The sequence below is a fragment of the Grammomys surdaster genome, unplaced genomic scaffold (genome assembly GCF_004785775.1).
Source record: "Grammomys surdaster isolate TR1022 unplaced genomic scaffold, NIH_TR_1.0 202, whole genome shotgun sequence".
In the NCBI taxonomy this organism is placed as follows: Eukaryota; Metazoa; Chordata; class Mammalia; order Rodentia; family Muridae; genus Grammomys; species Grammomys surdaster.
Window position 1 is genome coordinate 10,246 of NW_021604647.1, and position 15,475 is coordinate 25,720.

At 47.8% G+C, this 15,475-nt stretch overlaps 1 protein-coding gene across 2 annotated transcripts; it reads right to left on the reverse strand.

Moving 5' to 3' along the window:
- Nucleotides 1-409: 409 nt before the first annotated feature.
- Lrrc74b (leucine rich repeat containing 74B) lies at nt 410-15,315 on the reverse strand. Of its 2 annotated transcripts, XM_028770475.1 has the most exons (9): nt 15,180-15,315; nt 14,294-14,436; nt 13,832-13,964; nt 12,795-13,001; nt 8,831-8,940; nt 7,914-8,029; nt 4,896-4,974; nt 3,332-3,427; nt 410-490 (listed from the first exon to the last, which is right to left on the reverse strand). In XM_028770475.1, exons 1-9 carry the CDS (start codon nt 15,313-15,315, stop codon nt 410-412), a joined length of 1,101 nt encoding a protein of 366 aa, XP_028626308.1. The 2 variants fall into 2 exon arrangements, with proteins under 2 accessions (XP_028626308.1, XP_028626309.1); XM_028770476.1 differs by lacking the exon at nt 3,332-3,427.
- Between the last annotated feature and the right edge of the window lie 160 nt (nt 15,316-15,475).

Genomic DNA, 15,475 nt, shown 5'->3' on the forward strand with positions numbered 1-15,475 from the left:
AAGAAACACATGGGTGACTTTATAATTCGGAATGTAATGATCAGTTGCCTTCCAATGGGTTGTAAGCATTTATCTTCTTGCAAGAAGAGCTTGGGAATTCCACTTGCATATTTCTTTTATGTTTCGTTGAACAGAGTCACCAGAATGTGAGCATCTGGGTGACACGGATATCATGGACCTTGTGTTCAGTGTTGTTCATGGGCAGATATTTTGGTTGAATGAATGAACCACAGCAAATGAAGCCAGATTATGGAAGATGCCAGAGAGCAGAAAGGAAGATACACATGTTGTGTATTGAATGGGCAGCAATGTGGATGTTAGAGTCTCAGAGACAAGACCAGAGTCACTTGGTGTAGATGCTGGCTGGGATGGGGTAGAGGCTTGTGGCCAGTCTTTTCTTCTGGAAGTGTTAACGCTTTATACAGAGTCCTGGAAGAATTTCTTTCATGGAGTTGGCGAGGTCATCACACTCTCTGCTTACTTGGATGTCCTAAGAGAACATTGGGACATGGTTACTAGCCTTTCTGAGGATTTGATTCTTCTCATTTGCATTCCCACGTCTCAGAGAAGCTATTTCAGGTATTTTCTCTCTTGTGGATGACAATCTCATGACCTCCCTCCCCCAACTATTAGGATAGAAGAGTTCATATAGTTGCATATTTGATCTTCAGTTGGTTGAATTGTTTGGGAAAGGATTAGGAGATCTATTTTTTGGAAGAGGTGTGTCACTAGGGGATGGGGACTTGGGTTTTCAAAATCCCACACCATAACCAGTTAGCTCCCCTGCCTCATACTTGTGGACAGGATGTGAGCTCGCAGCAACTGCTCCAACGTCATGCCTGCCTACATGCTGGCATGCTCCCTGCCGTGATGCCATCACTCTCTCTCTCACTCTTTGAGACCCTAAGCCCAAAATTAAATATTTGCCTTTTATAAGTTGCCTTGGTTGTGGTGTTTTGTAATTAAGACAGGCGCATTCAGTTTCTTTCTCTGGCTTTCTTACATGAGGGTATGCTATTTGATAACTATATTTAATCTATGTGTAGCTTTCAATTCATCTTTGTTGTTTGCTTGTGTTTTGAGACAAGGTCTTGAGTAGTGTAGCCTGGCCTTAACCTCGAAATGTAGCTGGTGATAGCCTTGAACTTATTCTTAACTGTGCAGTTCTACACCTGCCTCCAAGTGCTAGAACTGAACCATAAAAAATTAAACTAACAGGCTGAAGAGACCAGTGGTGATGGAGTCTCATATAAGCACATTCCTCTTTCTTATTTTATTATGTGTATATGAGTTGTTTCATTGCATGTATGTCTGTTAACCACATCCATGTCTGGAAGAGGGCATTGGACCCCCTGGGGTTGGAGTTATGGATGGTTGTGAACCACCGTGTGTTAGGAATTGAACTTGGATCTTCTGGAAGACCAACAAGTGCTCTTATCTGCTGAGCCACTCTCTCCAGCTCTCAGTAAGCCTTTCTACAGTTTTATCATATTGTCCCATATTTCAAATTTTAAGTGGTTTTGTTTATATGTTTCTTGAGACAAGGCTCAAAATCTTTTAAAATATAAAATGAGGGAAGACTGGGGATGGCTGAGCAGGTTAGAGTGCTTGCTGCTTTCTCAGAGGACCTAAATTTGATTCTCAGCACCACATGGCGGTTTATAAGAGTTGGTAACTCCAGTTCTAGAAGATCTAGTGCCCTCTTCTGGCTTCTGGGCATCAGGCATGCAGACAGTGAACATACATACATACATACATACATACATACATACATACATGCAGGAAAAATATTCATAATAAAAGCAGATAAACCTAAAAAATTATATAATTGCTAATGGATATAGGATGTTACTATGTTGCCAAGACTTCTCTGGAGCAATCCCCTGCCTCATTCAGTAGGTAGGATTTAAAGGCGCACCTCACCACGTGCAGCGTTATCTCATGTTCATGGTAAGAGAAGGTGGGCATTGGTCTCACTTCACATAATGATAAAACTTTGACTAGATCCCTCAAAGCCGAAGTTAAAATCTAGGTTAGTCAGATTGACAGCAGGCAAAGAGTTAAGTATGAGGACCCAGGGGAAAACTCTACCTTGATAGCTGTGCCTCCTGCCAGTCAAAATGCCCTTTATGCTTGAACACCCTTACAGCTATAGTTAGGATGTCTCTACTATACCAGAAGTCCAGGTATCAGGGACTGCTCTCTCACACGTGCAGTAACAGAGAGTTTTAATCTTAAAGGTTGCATGTCATCATAATGTCACTTGCAGTGTGGCCTTGGCATGTACCCTTTTGTGAGCTTTTCTAGAGGATCTTGGTGTCTTAGTTACTTCTCCATGACTGTGAAGCAGCACCATGACCAAGGCAACTTATAAAGAAAACATTCCATTGGACCCCACATTTCCGGAGGCTTAGAGTCCATGACCATCAGGTGGAAATCATAGCAGCAGGCAGCCACGGGTGGTGCTGAGCACCACAAGCATTGGGTGGGAAGAGGAGGGGCAGGGAGAAGGAGAGGGGGGGAGAGGAGGGGGAGGGAGGGGGAAGGGGGAGGGGAAGGGAGAGGGAGAGGGAACACGCTAACTGAGAATAGTGAGTTTTTGAAATCTCAAAGCCCAGCCCCAGTGGCACACCTCAGCCACACCTCCTGATTCTTCCCAAACAGTTCCACTCTCATTCAAACTCATCACGTTCCACTCCCTGGCTCCCACAGGCTGTTGGCCATATTATGACACAAAATGCATTTAGCCCAACTTCAAAAGTTCCCACAATCTTTTAGTCTCAAGACTGATTAAAAGTCAGATGTGGTAGTCTGCCTTTAATCCCAGAACTTGGAGACAGAGGCAGGCAGATCTATATGAGTATACAAAAAAGTATACAAGACTAGCCTGGTATACATAGTGACTTCCAGGACAGCCAGGGATACATAGAGAGATTCCATCTCAAAATAAAATAAAATAAAATAAAATAAAATAAAATAAAATAAAATAAAATAAAATAAAATAAAACACTCCTTCAAAATCTGAAGTCTTTCAGAGACTCAAGGCAATCTCTTATTTGTAACCCCCTGTAAAATAAAATTTATATTATATATTTCCAACATACAATGGCACAGAGTTGGAGTGGCTTTCTGACACACATGCTGGAGTTGGAATGCCAAGTATATCAGACAGTGCATCTGGGCAGAACACTGTAACCGACTCTTCCCTCCTCCCTCCTCCCTCCCCCCCCCCCCCCCCCCTCCTCCCTCCTCCCTCCTCCCTCCTCCCGGGCATGTCAGTAGCTCACAGAGCCTCTGGCAGCTCCCTAATGACGCTAACAGAAGCTCTTACAGACACATCCAGTAGTTGTAGGGCAGACCATCTGTTGTTCCGGACAGACTTAAGGATGCCGACACAGCCGTCACAGCGAATAGGATTCTTGGAAATCTAAGGAAGATGCATATAGTATAACACTAGACTTTTTATGATAGCATTCACAGTCCCAGCACTCAGGAGGTAGGAGCAGGAGGATAGTTCCATACTAATTAAGTTAAGAGGCCAGTCTAGGGGCTGGAGAGATGGCTCAGTGGCTAAGAATACTGGTTTCTCTTCCAGAGGGCCTGACTTCAGTTCCCAGCATCTACATAGTGGCTTTCAGCTGTCTGTAAGACTAGTTTCAGGGGATCTGATACCTTCTTCTTGCCCCAAGGGCACCAGGCATAGACACAGGCACATAGACGCACATGCAAGCAAAACACTCATACATAAATAAATCTTAAAAAATTAAAACAAACAAAACACAAAAAAACAAAGGTGCTGGAGAGGTGGCCCAGCAGTTAGGACACAGGATCCAGGTTCAGAAACCTCATGGGGCAGCCCACTTGTAACTCTAGTTTCAGAGGATCTGACACCCTGTTACATCTATACCCTCAGACACACATACACATAAAATAAGTAAATGCTAAAAAAAAAAACTAAATTAAACTAAAAACAACAAAAAAGAAGGTTCATGGCAGGATGCGTTTTTGGTTGAGAAAAATTACCAGATATTGGGAGGGCTGGTGAACTATGTCTATAGGACCCAAGGAAATGATGAAGGAGGGTCTGGGAGGGAACTCTCTGAGATGTGGAGGACAGAAGGGTGAGCTCTGGGCCCTCTCTCTCCTTGGTCTACTCTAAGAAGGAGGGTAGTTCATCCATGTAGGATTCTGGGATTCACTATGACTTGGTGATTGGCTGAGACTGTGGACCCAAGCTAGAAATAGGTCTTGGTTCCAGTGTCACAGGAGGCGAAATTGCTAATGAGTGAAGAAGCTAGGAGAGGGAAGCCAAGGACCATGCAGAGTCAGGTGCACCCATCCCCCCATGTTGGAGTACTCCCCTATGTCTCAGTTCCCTGCCGCACACATGTTGGTACAGCTGAGACCTGCTTTGCCTCACCTGGCTCCTTCCCTTCTGTCTCTGCAATTACTGTGTCTAGGGTCCCCTCTCACCACCAGCAAACCTGAAGAAAGAAACCTCTGGATACAAAAGACATGTCTGAACTGTGGCCAGTCAGAACCTCCCAAACCCCATCCCCTGAGCTGATGCTGGGTTCTAGCAAGGACAGGAGTGTTACACGGAAGAAGATGAAAGTAAACTAAGGGGCTCTGCTGCCTGGCTTCCCCACAGTGGAGCTTCTGTGAGCCAGAGAAAGAACCACAAAGGGTTGTTACAACAGCTAGAAAAGAGTAGGAAAGAGGAACCAGAGGGGGAATGGGTCATGAGAAGCCAGGAGGGCCCTCCCAGAGAACTTCATCTGGACTCAGGAGCCCATGTGCTGTCTCTGCAGTGAGAGACTGGTGGGCGAAAGCACTGTGTGAGGAGACACAGGGACAGTCTGTACTGGAGCCTCCCCTACTAGGCTTGAACTTACAATAAGAATCCGCAGCGTCTGGTTGACTTGCAGACCCAACCCCAACTTCAGGGCTCCTGACATGGAGATTCGGTTGTTTCTGCAACAAGAGAGACATATGTATCATAGTTAAAACATGTAGCCAGCCTAGGTGCCCATTGAAGGATGGATGGATGGATGGATGGATCAAATGTACTGTGTACACTTAACAGAGTCTATTTCAGCCATGAAGGAGAAAGAAGCACGTGCCATTTGAAGCAAATGAATGGAACAGGAGGGCATTGTGTTAAGTGAAATAAGCCAGACCGAGAATGCCGGAGAACAAGCTTTCTCTCATACACAAACACTAACAGTAACAACAACAGCCTGGAAGATATACTCTAGCAATTCTTAGAGCTTGGGAAGGATACAAAGAGGAGAAAGGTAAAAATAAGTAAGTAAGTAAATACACACATACATCCATACATTCATACATACATACATACATACATACATACATACATACATACATAAGGGGGGCTACGTGGGGTCAGTGTGTTCTGCAGGCATGTATGAAGCTATCACATTTAGCCCTATTAACAATGTTGGAAAGGAAAATATGCCCATATTATGACTTTCCAGTTCACAAGCTCAATGCCTCAGAGCCACTGCTGGAGTTGCTGTTGCTTCTAGCAGCCTGGGTTTCCGAGCACAACTCTCCACTCATGCCCAGTCAACATCTCAAAGCTGTGTATGCTGTCCCATGGTGGCAAGCACACTTAGAGTGCCCTCCCCGCGGTGGGGAGGCGGTTTGTTCCTAGGCTTTCTGAGCTCAGAAGATACTCCCATGCGTTTTATGCCAGCTGGCCACACATATGAATCACCACAATAGTGCACACTCTGGATCCTGCTTCTCCTTCCCCCTCCAAATTTTTGTCTCTAGAGCCAGGCCTACATACCTACATCATGCTGACTCCTGCTCTCTACACCCCCACCTCAGACAGTATTATGTATTCCAGGCTAATCTGTAACTCCCTATAAAACTGAGGATGGCCTTAAACTTTTGATTTTTCTTGCTTCTACTTCCCTGGGTTTGCATGTGAGGAAGACACTGGGATTTGAGACTGGAAAAGCCACTGAGTGCTATTTGCACAGATTAGTAAGTGGCTCTTGAAGGGCTTAGAAAACAGCATGACTAAGGTAAGACCTTCTGTACTTCAGAGATAAAAGGGAAATTTTCTTTCAGGGTTAGCACCAGAAGCTGATCCAAGTCAGCCAGGCTACACCTCAAGCGGCAGAACTCGGCAGTGTCAGCAGTGGAGTTCAAGCAGTACTGGTTTTGAAGTCATGGTAGACGCGTGACTGAGGAGGCCTGCAGAGCCTCCCTTGCACCTTGTGCTCAGAGCCTTGGAATATTTGAAATGTCAGGACTTTGATGTCCACCAAGGAGAGATGCAAGTATTGTGTGGAGTCAACCTAGGAAGACAGATGTGTGCTGTAGATGGTTAAACTGAAGAGACAGGGCCGTCTAAGCCCTCTGGAGCTTAGTACATTATGAGTCTCAGATGCTGGCTATAGCCATAGGATTGCCTTTACACCGCTGGACTTTCCTTTTACTTAGCCGTGGTTGTTTTTAATTCCCCAGTTCTTCCCACTTGGAATAAGACTGTTTAAGTATGTAGCTTGCTTTTGATTTTATAGGAATCTAGTTACAGACTCTGGATTTTTAAATTGTTTTAAAATTTTTTTAAATTATGTTTGAGTGCAAGTACCTGCGGAGCTCAGAAGAAGCCAGAAGGTCCCTGGAAGCTGGCATTGCAGGGAATGTGAGTCATCTGGGTGCTGAGAACCAACTTGGGTCCTCTGAAAAAGCAGGGAATGCTCCAAAACCCGAAGTCATCTCTCCATCCCCAAGAGACTTAGGCTTTTAAGGAGACTTTGAACTTTTAAAGAGATCTTGGATGTTTAAAGTGTTGAGATTTTAAAAAATTATGTACCTGAGCATTTTGCACGCACCATATGTCTACCTGTTGCTCAGATCAGAAGAGAGCTTCAGATCCCCTGGAACTAGAGTTATGGATTATTGTGAGCTACCATACAGCTTCTGGGCCCTTTGCAAGAGCAACAAATCCTCCTAACCACATAGCCATCTCGCCAGCTCCTGGAGTATTAGAATTTTTTCTTTTGTTTTTTTGTTTTTTTTTTTCTGAGACAGGGTTTCTCTGTGTAGCCCTGGCTGTCCTGGAACTCACGCTGTAGATCAGGCTAGCCTCGAACTCTCGAGGTCAGAGATCCGGCTGCCTCTGCCTCCCAAGTGCTGAGATCAAAGGCGTGCGCCACCACCGCCTGGCTGGAATATTAGAATTTTTAAAGACTACATTTTACATTGCAAAGTAAATATGAGGCCTTGGGGACCAAGGATGGAAAATGATAGCTTAAAGTGTTTGCGTGTCAAGTTAAATGATGGATTGATTGTACCAGTCAGTTTTTATTATCAGTTTGTCACAATCGGGTTGCCTGGGAGGAGTCATCTCGATTGGCCTGGCCTGCCGCTCGCCTTTGAGGTTGTCTTGATGGTTAATGTAGGAAAAAACTAACCCTGAATGTGGGCAGCGCAGCAAATGAACTGTCCAACGGGAGAAAGCTGTGGAGACAGCGGTGAGCAGCAGATGGAGCAGCCCTGCTGTGGAGACAGCCCTGCCCTTGACTGTGCTTGTGATGAGATTCTCTGAAATGCCAACCATAACCCGTGTTGTAAGCTGATTAAACTGGTTCTCTAAAGCTCTTTCTAAGAAGATCAGTGTTTCACCACACCAACAGAAATGAAACCAGGAGTAAGATACTAGTCCTAGAAGACTCAGGCAGCTGAACTGCATCCAAAGCCCCCAAGCAACAATCTTGAGAGAGAAGGACAGAACTGAGTGCTGTAGGATTGAGGTTCAGGCCATACGATGCATTGTGGACAGCAGTCAGATCACTGCATGTAGCCTAAGGGGGGGAGGGGGGGGCACGACTCCAATGCGCATGCGCACGCGCACAGCAACAACCCTTGTTCCTCACCTCATATTTAGTTCTTCTAACACATTGTTGGCCTTGAGGGCCTCACCTATCGCACAGGCACCAGAGTCTCCAAAGCCGTTATGAGAGATGTCTAGGACCTTCAAGAATATATTTGCCTAGAACACAAAGAGCAAAGACATGAGCAGAAAGCAACAGGGCCAGGGCCACAGCGTCAGAGCCCGAGAGAGTCTGAGCAATGACTAAGGACACAGAGCAGAAGTCCTGAAACACGAAGAACTCTCAGGCCAAACAACTTGAAGATCAGCAGAAGATGACGGGTCGGCTGTGCATACTTCTCTGAGATGAGATGCAGAGATCAGATCCTCACCTATGGAAAAATGCCCAGGGCAGGCATCCTGGGGCACAGCGGCAGCATGGGCCCATTGACTTGGTGGCCGGGTGCTATATGGAGCCTGTGATGAGGTCAAGAGTAAGTGTTCTGACCTGCCACCTTCTGGGGCAGGAACCCCAGCAGTCAGGCCCTGTAAGAGGGGAAGGTAGCGGCTGTCATTTCCTAAGGCCCTTGTCACTGGGGACAATGAAGATGCCTCATGAAACCCTGTCAGGGTTTGATCAAAACATTTCCAAGGTCTGTAAACTTGTAGGGAGGCAATGAGAGAGATGTAGAAAAGCACTGGCATGTGCGAACAGTGATGTCACCAGATGGCACGGATGTCCCCTACAGATGAATGTGATTTCAGGAGGAGGCAGCTGACATTTATCTGTGAACCCCTTAGGAAATGGCATGCGAGTCAGTGCAGTGTATTAAATGGGGACAGGAAAACAGGTCATCAAAGATGCACATGTAAGTCGTGCTGAAAGGGGTAAGGTTCATTTCCAGAGTTATAACATCAAGAACTGGCTCAGAGGAAACTTCCCAAAGGACAGGCAGGCCTCACTGGGCAAGTGTCTCATACCTCCAGGCCTCTGGCAAACGCAATGGCTCCCAGGCCTCGAAGGTGATTCCAACTCAGGTTAAGCTCTGTGAGTCCTGTGTTTTCTGCCACGGCAGGTCCAAGTGTCTCTCCTGAGGAGCACCAAGAGATTTTATAGCAACAAACAAACAAAAAAGCAAACAAGCAAGAAAGCAAGCCCACCACCATCCGCGTGTGATTGGGAAGATATGAATTTAAACTAGATTCCAGCTATTCTAATCTACAAACAAAAAAGGGTAGTGATGCAGTGGTCCAGTTAGTGGGGTCTGGAAGTAAGGATAGAACAGGTAACTTAGAATCAAGAGATCCACATGTATCCACACATGGTGGAGAGAGAAAAGCAGCTGTGCCGATGCTGGAGCTAGGGAGAGGCAGGAGTAAGCAGGTGCACCGAGACAGGAAGGGACGCTTGAGGGAGTCCTCGATGCTAAGCCAAGAGCTCAGGTGTGGCACTCCGTGTGGTTGAGGGCAGGCTATAAGTCCCCGCCCCCAACTGGCTGAGCACCCCAGCAAGATTCCTATTGGCTAGTGAGCACCAGCAGCGACAGCCCTCCCAGTCAGGAGCTGTTACAGGAAGTGGGTGGAGCCATGGCAGACTCCTAGCACTTATCTTGGGCAGGGGACCCTCAGCCAGCTTTCTATCCAGTTAGCGCTGGTGGGTGTGACTTGCTGCCAGTTCTCCACAGCCGCAGCTCCATCCACGACCCACTCTGGTCTTCCATGTTGGTACCCTGTTATCCACCTGGCCAGCCATGTCTCAGCCTCATAACCTGGGTTTATAGACTTTGTCCCAGCTGGGTGGCACCCTCAGAAGCCATGTTTACTGTTGCTCCACCTTCCCATACTAATGTAGCTTTGTGACCCCTAAGGCCTCCCCAACTCTGAATTCAGTCTGCCTGGTTGATCTCTGTAGCCAGAGTAGAGTCCCTTGGGAATAAAATTTGGCCTCTTCTAATTATCTTGGCTGCTAGAGAAGAAAAGCTGGTTTGAAGTGCTCAGAAGGGCGAGGTATGGCGGTCCACTCCTGTTATCCAAGCATACAGAAGGCTGAGGCAGAAGGATCCTTAGTTCAAAGAGAATAGCCAACCTGAATGCCATAGTGAATTCCAAGCTATCCTGGGCAGCATAGTGAGAACTTGTCTTGAAAACCAAACCAAATTGAACTAGATCAAACTAAGGAAAGATGTTTGTCTGTGTGCGTGTGCACATGTGTGTGTGCATGCATGTGCATCTGTATGTGTGTGCATATGTGTGCACATGCATGTCTCTGTGTGTGTGCGCGCGCGCATGTGTGTACATCTCTGTGAGCATGTGCATGTGTGTGCGGATGTGCATGTGTGTGTGCATACATGTGCATCTGTATGTGTGTATATGTGTGCACATGCATGTCTCTGTGTGTGTGTGCGCGTGCATGTGTGTGCATCTCTGTGAGCATGTGCATGTGTGTGCGGATGTGAATGTGTGTGTGCATACATGTGCATCTGTATGTGTGTGCATATGTGTGCACATGCATCTCTCTCTCTCTCTCTCTCTCTCTCTCTCTCTCTCTCTCTGTGTGTTTGTGTGTGTGTGTGTGTGTGTGTAGACAGAGTGCTTCCAGCCACCTGCTTGGCAGCACAAACAGCAGCAGACGTATTAGTACAGCAACCGACACCTCTAGGTTCTCAGACACCGGAGCACACACCTTGCCTGGGCACTGTTAAAGCTGGGAGAGGATAGCAGGTGTCCTCTAGTCCCTTTTTTTTCTACTGGTCTGTAATGGCAGCACTTTACCTCTGTGACCCACCCATCAAGCATCCTGTGAGGCCCACACCTGAGGTAGGCTCTCCACTGGCACAGGTCGTGGGTGATTGAGGCTTAAACCCCTTCACTGCTCAGATTACTACCTCAGATCCCCACTTGGAGAAACAAAGTAGATGGAGCCTACCTGTCCTCCCCTGTGTAGTGTTATAGGACTTCAGATTCTATCCCTCTATTCCCACCGCCTCTGTGCCACTTGCCTGCTCTAGTTTGTAACTTATGTAATAAGCCACCCGAAAGGCCCTCCAGCGCTGTAAAGCCTTGCTCCCTGCAGTTGCAGAGATGACTCATGCTCCCTGGGCTGCCCAGGTAGCTGCTCCTGCAGAGGATCCAGGCTTGATGCCCAGCACCCATATGTCTGCTAGCAGCTGACAGCGGAATGTAACTTCAGTTTCAGTGGATGTGGTGCCCTCTTCTGGCCTCTGTGGGAACTGACACATGTAGTACACAGACATATGTGCAGGCAAACACTCATACACATGAAACAAAATAAAGTCTTTTCGAAAAAGCTTGGTCCTCAATGTTGGGATGCAGCAGATGAAAATATCTAAAGGTCTTAGGGCACTGGGGTCCCCTCAAGAGATCATGTGACCCCAGTCTCTTCCCTTTCGCCAGCTGAGTGTCTCTTCTCTAATGTTGGCTCAGCCACAGGCCAAACCATCAAAAACAGAATTCTCCAAAACTATGAGGCCCAAATGCATTATTTTCCTTTATAAGATGGTTGCCTGCAACATTCATTACAGTAGCAGCAAGCTGGCTGCTTAGTTCTCAAGTCCCAGAGACATAGCCACTGTTAGTCAGAACTGACATGAGCTGCTTCTTTACTTCCACGGACTTCCCACATTGACTTTCTTATAAGACAATTGGCTTTAGCAGGTAAACTCCAGAGCCAGGGTTAGCACTGCTCCACATGATTGTCTAACCAGTTTGGGACAGACCAGAAATTCCAAAACTCCTGCTTAGACAGTTTTCCTGGCATGTCCATTGCAGTGCAGATACATTGGGCATCTAAGAATTCTTTCCAGATGCTGAAGAAGTGTCTGAGAAGCTATGAGCACCAGCTGCTCCTCGAGAGAACCTGAGTTCAGTTCCCAGCACCCACATTCGCTGGCTCATGGCCATCTGCTACTCCTAGTGCATAGGATGGTATGTCCTAGCCTCCACAGGTACCCACACATATGTCACACATACACACACACACACACACACACACACACACACGTAAAAAGAAGAATTTGCTTCATCTGATCCATGACCCAAGTGACCCTTTTATGTTACCAGACTGCCCCAAGTCTCTAGGCTCAACTGACCTTCCATGTAGTTGAGCTTACAGGTATGCCTAGCTCTGGATTATATGGCTGATTGGCACGTTTAGACATGCGTGACATAGGTGGATATTTATATTCCTAGCAAAGCATCCAGCCCATGCAGAGGTGCTGGGGAGACAATGACTGGGTCAAGGTAGCCTTCCCATGTCTTTCCTAGCACTTAGCTCCTTACCACCCAGTGCTAGTGACTGAACACGAGATCTCACACACACAGGACAGGTACCTTACCACTGAGATCTACTACAAGCCCTTTTGCAAAAGCACTTGGGATGAAATCTCCATATCTTCTGCCATAATCTGTAGACATATGATTTCTGCTTCCTTTGCAAAGCATTGCCTGGTCACTCTCCCCTAGATCATCAGCCCAACCACAGTGGTGTCTACCAATCTAGGAAACAGACCTGCATGATCTGTTCATCACCTTCATGATCTTGCCATGGCTGACTCCTTTCTACCCAAGGCACAGATTTCTGTTTAAACATCTCCCCCTCCATAGCAGGTGGGTCCATTCTTTTCTAGAATCATACATTGTTTCTTTAGGAAGGTCACTAATTATTGAGAATGGTCTTGTTAGTGTATAAAGTCAGGAACTTTGTTTTGTTCATAGATAGATCCCCACAGCTGAGGGCAGTGAGATATGCCTGGTATTAATTGAATTCTATGGCTGGAGTGGAAGAACAGCCAATGGAGATATGGTGAGCAGAAGCCAGCACATAGATATTCTCAGGCAGAAGCTAGGCGCAGTCCTGTCCATTCCCCTCCCCTGCCACCAGGGGGCAATAAGTACTCATGACCCATGACTGCCCAGTCCTTGTTACCTGCCAGGTCATTGAGCTGATTATAGCTGAGGTCTAGAGATTTCAGTCCCGTGTGACACAGCAGAAGAGCAGCGAGGTGCTGGGCTGCCTGTTCCTCCAGCCTGTTCCCTTGCAGCTGGATCTTCTGAACAGTTGGGTTTAAGGCAAGGGCAGTGCAGATCGCTTGGAGCCCTGCAGCTCCAAACTGATTCTCTGACAGGTCCACATCTGAGGGCAGCAGCACTGCCTGGTCAGTGGGACCCACAGCCAGGCCCCACCCTATTGTACTTCCCTACTTCTCACAAACCTCCAAGCCTGAGGGAAAGGAGGGCCTTTGCAATCTGATTTATCTGGGGGGCAGCATGGTGACAGCTTTGCCACCCATTGGCTGGGTCATCTTGGGTCTATGGTCTCCACATCCCATGACTGTCTGTGAAGAATGCTGTGGTAGCAGGTTAGCTGCTCTGTGATGGTGGATGTAACAGCATAACCTCCTGTCTGTCCTATTGCTAGGGACTGGCGGTGTAAGCTCAGATGTCCACTGGGGTCCACTTCCATCGTTTCCTTTGATGCCTGCCACAGCCCAGAGAGCAAAGTAGTGCTTCCCTGATCACTTTACAAGCTGAAAACAGGCTCAGCGATTACGCTGCCTTCCTGGGTCAGCGTATGCTTCACTGGTAGAGCTGGAAGCAGCCTCACCCAGCCCCCACCTTGCCCTTCCAGTTCTCCCTCATGCAGCTCCTCCTTCCTTGTGCTCTCCCGCTCTGCACTCAGGCACTGGGAGTCTACCACATGCATGGAGGGAAGGGTGCTCACCCTCGTGGAGGGAGAGGACAGTGAAAGCAAGGGAAGGGGTCAGTTCAAAGAGCAGTTCGCCATTGGCTAACTGCCCGGCAAGGCAGACTCAGTCCACACTTCTTCCCCTTCTGTGATGAGGACCATCCTCATCTCCTAGCAACACCCCAAGAAGGAAGGCCTGGAGAGGGAGCCACTTCCCCCAGGAAAGAGGGACCCCAAGCTTGCCTGCTTCTCAGACTCAGAAATCCAGCACTACTCACCAGAGATAATGCTGTTCTTACGCAGGACATCAGCCAAAGCCTCTGCTCCAGCAGCACAGAGCCCATTGTCCCGAAGATCCAGACGCTTGATGTACAGATTAGAGGTCAACACGGAAGCCAAAGCCCGGGCCCCCTGGAACAGAGCAGAGAGGCACAAGAGGCAGAGAAACACAGCGGCCTGAGGGGCCTGGTCCTTCCCTGAGCTGAGATACAGCTGGTCATAATTTCAGTTTAAGTCCCCAGAGCTCCCACCTCCTCCAGGGAACATGAGCTTCTCCCTCTAAGTGCCACCTGATGTCACTTCCTGTAGCCTTCCTACAGTCCCCCCTCACCTCTGTCACAGCCTCCACCCTGTCTCACAGGCTTGGGGGATGAGTGTCTGAGACAGAATCAAGGACAAGATGGCCACTATCTCCTACATCCTTCCTGCCAAGTGTGGTTCCAGTGTCCCTCAACAGATACCTGGGGCCCCAGGCCACGGTGCCGAAGGTTCAATTTGGAGGCACTCCCTTGGCGCAGAAGACGAGAAACAGGCACAACACTGTTGGCCTGGCAAGACTCCAGATAGAGGGTAGCCATGCCTGGTTCTCCAAGTCCATGAGTGCCTAGCAGTAGATGGGAGACAAAGAAGGAACTAATCACTGGCATAGCCTTGACCCTTTAATCACTGGCATAGCCTTGACCCTTTCCTGCCCTTGCCATTTCTTCCTGCACTGGCTACTGTGCGCGTATTCCAGATGAGGACCTCCAGGCTAAAAATAAAATAAGGCTTTTCTCAAAGCCACCAAGCTAGTCAGGGAGCATTTACCTAATGCTGAGATGTTTGCTGGCCTCACCCAACTGTGTCCAGGTATCACAGATCACCCCACCCCACACACCATCACCACCACCACCGAAGTCAGGCTCCAGCTTGCTAGTTAAGGATAGCCTTGAACTCAAGGCTTCAACCAAGCTAAGCACTCTACAGACTGAGCTATATTCTCAGCCCGCAGGCCATGTCTATATAAACATCTTGGGAGCAGGGGCTGGAAACAATTCTAAATTCAATATAACCATTAGCAAAGTTCTTCCTATAGGTTGTAACACCCAGCCATGAATTCTTCCAGTTTGAGACACAACTGCCTGCCAGGGTGTTTCATTTACAGGTTTTCTAGAAGACAGTTCTAAATGTTGGGCTTCCTCATTCCTCCAGGAGGGCAAGAACTTGAGGGATATCAGGGGTATCATCCCACTGGGGAATGCGACCCCACAGAAGGGTGGGTTCCATTCCAGCCACCCTCTCACCACTTTTACAGGCGGATCCTCAAGTGAGGAGTCCAACCAGGACCCCATGCGGAGGATGAGGCACCTTCTGTTTCCAGAGCAGAGTGTGAATCTGCAGTCCAGGGCTTCTTGGCCTCCAGGGTCTCTGCCTGAGGCCCAGTGGCTGCAGTTTCTCCCTCTTGATCTTCATTCTTCTTAACTTCCTCACAGAGACCCTTCATGTTTACTCTCACTACTTAGTCCGAGACACAGCCGCCTAGAGCACACAGCTCACCGCCTGGAACTCTTCCCAGAGATATGGGCAGTTCCTCTGGCCTTCTTGACCAGTTGAATCTGATCTACGGACAATGAGTGGTCTCTAGGGCCACTCCCTCCCACCCC